Source organism: Lemur catta, chromosome 1, assembly GCF_020740605.2.
Source record: "Lemur catta isolate mLemCat1 chromosome 1, mLemCat1.pri, whole genome shotgun sequence".
Lineage (NCBI taxonomy): Eukaryota > Metazoa > Chordata > Mammalia > Primates > Lemuridae > Lemur > Lemur catta.
In genome coordinates, this window is record NC_059128.1 from 116,984,473 (window position 1) to 116,995,277 (window position 10,805).

A 10,805-nucleotide genomic window follows, 5' to 3' on the forward strand; every position below is an offset into this window, starting at 1 on the left:
GCTACTGTAGCTTGAGGTCTTTGGTTACAGCAGCTGAATCTATACTCTCACTGATCCCTAAGCTTTGACTCTAGCAGAGTTAAGCCCTCTATTTCCCACCAGGAGATAATGGAGTGATTCTGCGCCCACAACACACACATGCAAGCAGTCTGAGTGCTTTCACATTTTATTTTCAAGTATAAAGGCTTCATTGCAGAAGGGGGCCAGGGTCATAGGCAGTGTGGGCAAGGGGTCCGGAAGCCCAGGCATAGGTGGACGTGTGGGTCAGCTGGCTTCCAGGTACCAGAGCCAGTCCCGTGGTGCCCTGTCTGCGCCTGGGACCCTCTGCTGGATGCCAAGAGGCCGAGGTAGCTGTGAGAGGAGCTGGGCGTGGGGGGAGGCACGCGGACTCACATGACCACGCAACACTGGCACGTCTTTTGTTTAGGGCCGCTTGCCTCCTCGCCCTCAGTGGGGGCAGGTGGCTCAGGCTGCCGGGCAGGTGCATAGGTGGGCGCGGCACGGGCACTGGGGTTGGCGCTGGGCCCCTGACCCTGAAGCAGTGGCTGGCACTCTGCAGGCTGCTCTGGGGCTGGGGTCTCTGCCAGGAGGGCCATGACATCCCCCGAGGGGCCCTGGCCCTCTGCAGGGGCTTGGAGCTTCACTGCTGCCTCCTCCAGGGAGCCTTCTTGCTTCTCCTGGGACTTCAGTCCTCCCTCCTCTGGTCTCGGCTCCTTGTCAGCCCAAAGGGGAGTCCCTGCCTCGCTCACCTCCTCTGCCTGGTACTCGGTTCCTTCCCTGGACTCTTTCTGCTCTTCTGGACTCAGATCTTTCCCAGCCCCTTCGGTCTTCTCTGCCTCCGCTGTCCCCTCTCCTCCTTTCCTCTCCACCTCCAATGTCCCTTCTCCTCCTTTCCTCTCCACCTCCGATGTCCCCTCTCCTCCTTTCCTCTCCACCTCCGATGTCCCCTCTCCTCCTTTCCTCTCCACCTCCACTGTCCCCTCTCCTCCTTTCCTCTCCACCTCCAATGTCCCTTCTCCTCCTTTCCTCTCCACCTCCAATGTCCCTTCTCCTCCTTTCCTCTCCACCTCCGATGTCCCCTCTCCTCCTTTCCTCTCCACCTCCACTGTCCCCTCTCCTCCTTTCCTCTCCACCTCCAATGTCCCTTCTCCTCCTTTCCTCTCCACCTCCGATGTCCCCTCGCCTCCTTTTCTCTGCACCTCTGCTGTCCCCTCGCCTCCTTTCCTCTCCACCTCCACTGTCCCCTCTCCTCCTTTCCTCTCTGCCTCCACTGTCCCCTCACCTCCTTTCCTCTCTGCCTCTGCTGTCTCCTCACCTCCCTTTTCCTCTGTCACCAATGGCTCTTCAGTCACCTCTGGCTTTTCTTCACCTCCCTCCTTCTCTCCTCGAAGTGATTCCTCTACTTCCTCCTCCACGCCAAGCTTTTCCTCACCTCTTTCCTTCTCTGCCCTGAAAGGTCCCTCACCTTCGTTTCTCTCTACTCCCCAGGGCTCCTCGCTTCCTCCCATCTCTGTCCCCTGCTTTTCCTCGCTGCCACTTCTGCTCTCTGGTGCCAGTGACTCCTCACTTCCTTTTGTCTCCACCGCCAGGGATGTCTCCACTCTGTCGCCCAGTGGCCCTGGCTTTTCCTCACCTCCCTTCTTCCCAGGCCCCGTGGACTCCTCTGCTCCGCTCTGCTCTGCCTCCCACGTTTTCTCCCCTCCTGCCCTCTCTGCCCCCAAAGAACCTTCGTCTCCTCCCTCCCTCCCTGTCACCACTGGCCCTTCCAACCCCTCCACCAGCAGCTCCTCCCACTCCTCATTCAGGGTCACTCTCTCCACCCAGATGAAGGACCCCTCCTCTCCCCCAGAGCCCCCCTGCCCATCCCCCTCAGGGCTGCTCCTGGGAGCGCCGTCCCCTTCTCCCGAAGCTGAAACCTCTGATCTCCCGAGGAGCCTCGGGGAGTGGGTCTGCGCCGCCTCTGGGCCCCCACCTGCCGCCCCCATGGCCTCTGAGTCGCTGACCCCCATCCCCTCCCAGACCACCTCCATGATGCCCCTGTCCTCCGTTACCCAGGCTGGGAGCTCTGGGAGGCCAACCCCCTGCCTGTCCCCGATGGCTTCGAGCACCACCTCCTCCACCTTCGCCTCCAGCTCAGGGCGGGTGGCTCCCGTGGCACAGTCCTCGGTGGCTCTCAGCCCCTCCCACACCACGTGGACCACGCCCCCTCCGTTGGCCTCGCCCACCCGCCCCTCGCCTGCCACCGCTCCCTGACTCAGCTCCCGCTCTGGAGTGGGGCTGGGTCCAGGGCAGGGGCCGTTGGCTTCTGAGGAGGCCCCTACTGCCCTGGGGACCTGCCTCGGAGCCGGGGCCGGCAGAATCCCTACAATCTCCTCTCTGGGCTCACAGGGAGACTCTGGGGACACGCCCACTGGTCCCGTGGGCAGGGAGGCTCTCTTGTCCACATCAGTATGGCCTGGGGGAGTCAGGGGCAGAGAGGAGAGGAAGGAGGAAAAGAGAGCGTGAGGAAGGACCAAGAGGCCCCCTACCCTCGCTCCTCTTGGGTCACCCTCTTTGGGGGTGACCTGACCCCCAGACCTAGGAATTCCAACGCTCACCTTCAGGATCTACATCGACAGTGGGCTGGGAGAGAGGACGGTGACCCTGCAGGGATGGCAGAGACAAGATCAGGCCAGCCCTCATCCCCACCTTCAACCTCCCTGAATGCTGGGACCCCACCCCCTACTCAAACACCCTCAGTGTCACTCCACATGGCCTCTTGCCTTCCTCACCTGTCTTAACTCCCTCTACCTCAGGGCCTTGCATGCAGTAGGTGCTTAATCAACGCTGTGTTCATGCAGCCAATCTCTCTGTATTAGGGGCCCACTCTGCCAGCCACTGAAGTTACCAAGGCCAAGGGACACTTAAGCCTTTTGCTATTGGAACTTACATTCCAATAAACATAAACACAAATAAATATATTAATAATGTCAACAAGTGAGAAGCACTATGGAGAGGGGAAAAAAAAAACAGGGCAAGGAGCTAGGGCCTGCCTAGGAGGTAAAAAGGTGCCTCCTTTAGCTATAAGATGTGAGAGGGCCTCTTCAAGGAGGTGACATTGAACAGAGACCTAAAGGGTGAGAGGAGCCAGCCATGAGTCAAGAGGTAAGAAAAGGCATTTCAGGCAGATGGAACAGCAAGTGCAAAGGGGCTGCACTGAGCTAAGCAAGTTCAAGGAATAAAAGAGGGTCCCTGAACTCCCAACTTCACTCAAGTACTTCCTCTGGGGTACTCCCACATCCTGGTTTCTCTCTCAAAGACTCTGTGTTTTTGTGTGTGTTTTGGAGGTTTTTTGGTTTTATTTTTTGTTTGTTTGTTTTTGTTTTGAGAGAGAGGGTCTTGCTGTGTTGTCCAGGCTAGAGTGCAGTGGTGCGATCACAGCTCACTGTAATCTCAGACTCCTGGGCTCAAGCGATCCTCCTGCCTCAGCCTCCTGAGTAGCTGGGACTACAGGTACATGCCACCACATTCAGCTAATTTTTCTATTTTTTTAGTAGAGATGGGGTCTTGCTATGTTGCTCAGGCTGACCTGAACTTCTGGACTCAAGCGATCCTCCTGTCTGGACCTCCCAATGTGCCGGGATTACAGGCATGAGCCACCGAGCCCGGCCTCTCAAAGACTCTTTGTATCCCATCCCTTCCTCTGGACTTTGAGCTCTCTGGGGCCAGGAACTAGGCCTTGGAAATCTCTAGCAAAGAACTCCAGCTTATACTAAAACCAGATAAGTACTTCCCATGCCAATTAGAGGGTCTCCGCTCCCTCTCTGTCATCTAACAGGCTCTTGGGAGCCGAGGTGAGACATGAGGGACAGGTGAGGACTGTGAAAAGCCCGTACCTCACTGCGACTAGGCAAAAATGTCTCTGGATCTTTGGAGTTCAAGAAAACCCGAAGAGCCAGGTTTCAATGTGAAGTGTCCTGTTTTGCAAAAGCACATGTGCTGTATGGCATGTGGATTATATCTTATTAAAGGTGTTACGAGAACAAAAAAAGAAAAACCCATGTGAGCCTGCACCATGGCTCATGCTTATAGTCCCAGCACTCTGGGAGACTGAGGTGGGAGGATCACTTGAGGCCAGGAGTTCAAGACCAGCCTGGGCAACATAGCGAGACCCCCATCCCTACAAAAAATAGGAAAATTAGGCTGGGTGTGGTGGTTCATGCCTGTAATCCTAGCACTCTGAGAGGCTGAGGCAGGAGGATTGCTTGAGCTTAGGAGTTTGAGACCAGCCTGAGCAAGAGCAAGACCCCATCTGTACTAAAAAGAGAAAAATTAGCTGGGCATTGTGGTGGCGCATGTCTGTAGTTCCAGCTACTCAGGAGGCTGAGGCAGGAGGATCACTTGAGCCCAGGAGTTTGAGGTTGCTGTGAGCTAGGCTGATGCCACTGCACTCTACTTAGGGCAATAGAGTGAGACTCTGTCTCAAAAAAAAAAAAAAAAAAGAGGAAGAAGAAATAGAAAAATTAGCCAGGCGTGATGGTGCACAGCTGTAGTCCCAGGTACTTTGGAGGCTGAGGTAGGAGAATTGCTTGAGCTCAGGAGTTTGAGGTTGCAGTGAGCCATGATGACACCACTTCACTCTAGCCTGGCTACAGAGCAATACTTTGTCTCAAAACAAAACAAAACAAAAAAGGCCATTTGATGCATTAAATTGCCAGAACATCTCATAGTGACCCTTTCCCATTTTCTGGGGCTAATCTCAGGGCCACCTGTCCACATTTTCTGATTGCATTCCTCACTGGGACCATATTAGCAACCGTATATCAAAAGTTTTCCTCGTGCCTGTTACTGGTGCTGAGCTATGACCTCACAGGCCCTCCTGAAGGCCTTTCCTGGTAGGCACACTTGTGGTTCCCATTTTAGAGGTGGGGAAACTGAGGCTTGGAAAGGGAAATCGACTTGCCCAAGGCCACAGAGCAAAGTAACAGCAGAACGCAAATTCGAATGCAGACCTAGTGGCCACGATGCACTTGCAGAGAGCAGCACTTCTGGTCAATGTTCTGCTTTGGGGCCCGCTGGCCATGCCCCCCATCCCACGCCCCGGCCCCTCACCTGTCTGCGCCAGCTGGGCCTGCCCGGGGACTTGTGCTGGGCACCTGTGGATGCACTTTGCAACAGCTGCAGTTGGGATTGGAGTCTGGGGAAGAGAGGAGGCTGCTAGGAGCCAGGGCCCCAGGCTTTATGGGACCCCAGCTCAATTTGCCACCTCCCCTGAGCACACCCAGGGTCCTTCTAGCCAGACTGGGGCAGGGCTGGCCGTGCTCTACTCACGTGAACAAGCTGTCTTGTAGATTCTGGATTCGGGCCTGAGCCTGGCCCTCTGGAGACTGGGGGTCCTTTGAGGTGGGGTCCTCGGGCCGCTCTGGCCCTTCCGCTGCCCTGTCCATTAGCCAACGCTCCCGGAGAGACTTCCTCTGGGCATGGGAAGGGAGCTGGGGCTGGGCATGCGGAAGTCCCCGCGGGACCCCGCGGGCCTGGGCACATTTCTTACTGCTCCCGCAACCACACAGATGGGACATAAGCCAGCCTGGAATGCATGCCCACAGTGCCCCCCAACGTTGCCAGGTGGGACAGCCGCCCCGCTGCCAGCCCATAGTCTCCCCCAGGGTGGAACACATGCCCCAGCTGGGGCAGACACCCCCTTCTTTGCCCACACACCCTTCCAGAATGGAACAGACACTCCCAAAGGTGAAGTCAATTGTCCCTCCCTTTTAGCTCCTCCCTACCCCAAAGCTGGTCCAAGGCTGCTCCCATCTCCCCCACATTGGGACAAACACCTCCACCGTCCCATACTCTTCCCAAGGTGGAGCAAATGCCCCCATCACCACCCTACTTCGTCCCCTCCCAAGCTGGGCAAGACACCCCCTCAAAGCAGGGACCAACGCCCCCAATTGCCCCGCTCAAATTGGACAGAGCTCCTATCATCCCCCAAGCCGACTCGCACAGACACCCCCACTTCATTCATTCCCCAAGCGGGCCGGGCGCCCCCGCCCCCAACCTTGAGCCGCTCCACGCGGAGTTTCTCCTCCTCCAGCTCCCGGCGCGCCGCGCGGATCTGCTCCTGCAGCCGCCGCTTCTCCTGCGCACAGAGGGCCCGGAGCTGCCACCCGCTGGCCGCGGCCTCCTCCTCCCTCCTCCCTCCTCCACTGGGGCTCCCTGGGGTTCCCGGGGCTGCGAGCCCGGCGGGGGCGGCCGAGCGCGGGGGGGGGGGGTGAGGGGGCGCGCGGGGCGGGGAAGGGGCTACGGACGCGCTGACTCAGCGGCGGGGCCGGGGGGAGGGCGGGGCGGGGCGGGGCGGGGCCGGCCGCGCCCGGGATGCTGCGGAGGCCTCGCCCGCGCCCAATGGGGGTCTGGGGATGGAGGGTGCAGGGGGTGGGACCTTGGGATGGGGATCTGGAGGCAGGTCAGAGCTGGGGGGATCCGAGATATGGGGTTCAGAGAGATGGGGGTTCAGATGCGGGGATCAAAGGGAGGATGCTAGTGAGATGGGCGTCCAAAATGGGAGTCTAGAAAGACTGGGGTGTAGAGATGGGGTCCAGAGAGACGAGGGTGGGTAAGATGGAGAGATCAGATAGGAGTGCAGAAGTGGGGTGCAAAGAGATGGGGTGCATGGTAGAGAAGTCAGGTGCAGAAAGTTGGGGTGCAACGAGATGGGGTGCAGAGATGGAGGGCAGAAGGATGACGGACACAGAACGGATCAGAGTGATGACATCCCGAGAACGGGGTCAAGAGAGACAAGTGTCAGAGAGCTGGAGGTCCCAGGAAATTTGAAAGGTTGGGGGTCTGACGAACGGCGGCCTGAGAGATGGGGCTCAGACAGGGGGTGTTTGGGAGGCTGGGGTTCAGGAATGGGACGTCGGATGATGCAGGTTCTGACAGCCCCACCATTGTGACGGTGGCAAGTGACCAGAGGAAATGCAGGGAAGAGGGGGCTGAGGATTGAGGTGGGGCGTCCTGCGCAGCGCTGGGGGCGCTCTCTCCATCCTTCACAGTGCTCCCAAGGATGACTGGCAGACCAGGAGCGAGCTTGGGGAAAGTTTGGGGGTTCCCAGGGTGCAGGGCAGAGCGCACTGGGAGGGCCTCACTTACCGCGATGACTTCTAGCCGCTGCCGGTAGAGGGAGCTCTCCGCCATGGGCCTGTGGGGAGAGGGCAGGGGCTGCGGAGGGAGGGTATTGTGGGGGGGCCAAACCTTCAGCAGACTTTTTTTTTTTTTTTTTTTTGGTAGAGGCAGGGTCTCGCTGTTGCCTAGGCTGGTCTCAAACTCCTGGCCTCAAGCGATCCTCCTGCCTCGGCCTCACCAAAGTGCTGGGCTTAAGGGCATGAGCCACCACACGGGGCCAAGGCAACTTCATGAATTTGAGCTGCTTAGAAACCGCCCGGAGCCCAGTGCTTTGCCTCTATTTCTCCTTTGCACCTGGGAGGACTCTGGGCAGAGGGCAGCGAACAGGGACCATGATTGGTTGAGCCTAAGATCTTGCTAGGTCTGACATTGCCTCTCTCAGCCTCAGTTTCCTCATCTGTAAAATGGGCAGGGCTAGCTTGACACCCCCCTCCCACCTCAGAGGACCCTTGCAAGAAAGTATTCATGCAGGGAAAAGCTTAGGACATAGTGCTCCAAAAACAGTACCATAATTTATTATTAATATTAACTATGATTTAAATAATTCTCATAATCAATAATATTTATGATTAATTATAATAACCATTCCCAGTCCAACCTACAGAAACTCTCAAGTCCCACCAGGCCCCTAACATGCCGTGTGTCTGTTCCCAGTTCCACACCCTCTCTGACCTCTGCTTCTACCCAGGATCCCTTAAGCGCTAGGAGAGGTGAGGGAGTTGGGGAGGAGAGAAGTGGTCATCCCACCATTGCCATGGTAACTCCAGAGCTGCCTCCTCCACCTGCCAACCCCCCTCCCCAGGGGCAAGGGTCACTGGGTTGCCCTGCCTAGGGCTGGACTCTGAGCTGCGAGGAGGAGGGGACTTGCTGTTTAAGGTTTAACCTGAGATTCACTTATCTGCCTTAATGCATCCCTACCTTTCCAGCCTCCAGAGTGGCCCCTGGCCCCATTTGGGGTCCCTGTGGAAGCTGGAGGCTGACTATGATATGTGCAAGATGGCTAGAAGGCATTAATTGTCACATCAACCTCATCACAGGCATGCACTGAATACCCCTGCTGAGCCTAGGAGTTTGAGGTTGCAGTGAGCTGTGATGAGCCCATTGCACTTTAGCCCAAGCAATAGAGTGAGACCCTGTCTCAAAAAAAAAAAAAAGGATACCTCCAACTATGTCACTATATTGACTATGCTGCACATGCCTATTTTAGCGACATAGTTGCTAATATCTAGAAGGCAGTATCTATCTATCTGTCATTTCGGACACCTAGCCAATGGTGGCCACAGAGCAAGCCCTCAAACATTTATTAATTCGAACCCTAACACTGTTAGGAGAGCATTAGTGGCACAACCCAAACTCCAGCGGGGAACTCCCAGACCTTCTGTGGCTACACCATGAAGACATAATAGCACTTACAATATATAGTGTTCTAAGTGCCCCACTGGCCTTCCGCTGGGCTCCCACGGCCACCTCTGCCTCCCCCTCCCCTCTCTACCCTGATCGTGATATGCCCAAGTTGACTCTTTGCTGAGTTGACATTCCAGCTAAGAATGAAATCAAACAATCATAAGCGCTCCCTTGTGCCAGGCGCTGTTTTAAATGCTTTGCCTACAGTAACTCATTTAATCCTGCCAAGGATCCTAGGAGGTAAGTAGTATATTGTCCCCATTTCATGGATGAGAAAATTGAGGCTCTGACAAGTGGCGGAAAAGATTCGTCCAAAGTTGTGAAGTCGGGATGAGAATTTGAGGCTCCTGGATCCCAAATACTGGGAATGGAGTTGGGGGGTCCAGGTCCCGGAACCCCCATCATGACAGCTAGGAAGGCAGAGATCAGCATGGAGGGATGTGGGGCTGGATTTTGGTTGGGACAAGAAATTGAAGTCACACTTTGCAGAGTATCCCAGAGGAAGCCCTGATTCCCTGCTTATGGGTTTACCCCTGGGGGAAGGCTGAAGTCCTCCCTCTCCTGTCCTACCCCCAAGATGTAATCTCTCTGCCTCTTCCTTGCTGGGGGGATCGGGTTCCCATTGCTAGGCAACCAGGTTTGCAGTTGGTGAATAATGCAATGGGGGACCCAGGAGGGTGAGGAACTGAATTGGGGTCTCTACTGGGGGGGGGCCCTTTTCCAGAACTCTTTACAAACCCTTGGAGCCCCTGTCACTTTCAAAAGCCTGCACACCTCAAATATTAAAATACTCCACATACCCCATGCAATATTGTTTACCTCTGACTCTATAAGGACAATGAAAGTGGCCATGGCTTGAGGCCACCAGGAACCAGTTGGTGGCCGTGTCACGAAGCAGGTCATCATTTCGAATTTCCCACTGTCTTTCTCCATTTGGGAAAAAGATCTAACTTCTGTAGGATCCCAGGCATTTTCCTCTTCCCACCCCTTGATGCCCCGATATGAAAGGGGTGATTCTTAGAAGCAAAGCATGCAAGTGACAGACCCTGACATTCCCCAGCTGTAGCCCCACCCCCCCAGGCTGGACTTTGGGTTCTCAGGCTGCCAGCGGAAAATTCCCAAAGAAGAAGGTGGCCAGGGAGAATCCACGTCTCCCTCCACCCCATGGCTCTCTGGGGAAGCAAGGCACAGAGGACCTGTGGGGTTGGCTGCCTACCCCCTCCACTCTCCGGGTCCCCTTAGGAGAGGCCAGCTGGGGCTCTTGGCTCCCAGGCAAGGCCAGCATGCCCTGTGGCCCCCTCCCAGGCCCTGCCCACCGGCCCTCCCTGACCCCAGACACTTACATGGGTGTGGCCGGAGACCACACCTGGCTCTTCAGAGCCATCTCTGCCCAGAAGCCCACTTTCTGGTCTCCAAGGTCAGGACCCACCACCCGCCTGTCTGAAGGTGCCAAGGCTGTGACTTGGCTGGCCGGAGAGGGGGGTGCTGAGGCCAGCCGGGCACCGGGAGAGCAGGTCCAGCTGGTTTGGGCCAGGGAGGGGAGGCGGGAGGGAGGCATGCACCAGGCGGGGAGGGCGGGCAAGGGGGGCTGGGGGCTGGCAGGCAGTTCTGGGGAGGTACTATCAGCTGTCCTGATAAATTATTCACTAGCCACTGGCCTCCTTGCTGCACCCGGCTGCCTCTCGGCAAACACGCTGTCACACATGTGGTCAGGAATGCTGGCAAGAGTGGCCAGTTGGTGACCACACCCCCACCACCAAGAGAATGGCATCTCCATCTGGCACCCCTGATCATATTGAGTCTGCCTGCCCTCCAAGAGTCACACACATGACAGCACCGTTGCATAGCGCACATGCCGTATATGCTTACATGCTACCAGCCTCCCTTATTGGACCCTGGCTCTTGAGTGGGGAGGGAAGAAAGGTGGGTGAGTGATCCAGCCAGGGGATTCTGGAAACTACAGGTTGAGCACCATGGAACCAGGAGGCTTGAGCCCTGGGGAAATGAGGGCAACTTGCCTCAGTTTCCCCTTCTGTGAAATGGGAGACTCCAATCACATGATAAGCCCTGGACACTCCTAGACTGGACACCCCTAGACTGCTGTGACAGTTAGGGGTAGGGTGGTGACTAGAAAGATCTAGAGAACTTCCTACCCAAATCTTGAGGGTCCCTATTCTACACCCCAATCCTGTTCTTAAAGGGCCAGTACCCCCTTTCTCAGCTGACTTCATAATTCATTT

At 56.5% G+C, this 10,805-nt stretch overlaps 1 protein-coding gene across 1 annotated transcript; it reads right to left on the reverse strand.

The window, feature by feature from the left end:
- Positions 1–150: 150 nt before the first annotated feature.
- Positions 151–10,121, reverse strand: PALM3 (paralemmin 3). The gene is made up of 8 exons (XM_045550709.1): positions 9,909–10,121; positions 7,129–7,177; positions 6,038–6,118; positions 5,311–5,453; positions 5,092–5,176; positions 2,598–2,643; positions 1,283–2,455; positions 151–853 (listed from the first exon to the last, which is right to left on the reverse strand). The coding sequence occupies exons 1-8, from the start codon at positions 9,947–9,949 to the stop codon at positions 390–392; spliced, it is 2,082 nt and encodes a 693-aa protein (XP_045406665.1). The 5' UTR covers positions 9,950–10,121; the 3' UTR covers positions 151–389.
- Between the last annotated feature and the right edge of the window lie 684 nt (positions 10,122–10,805).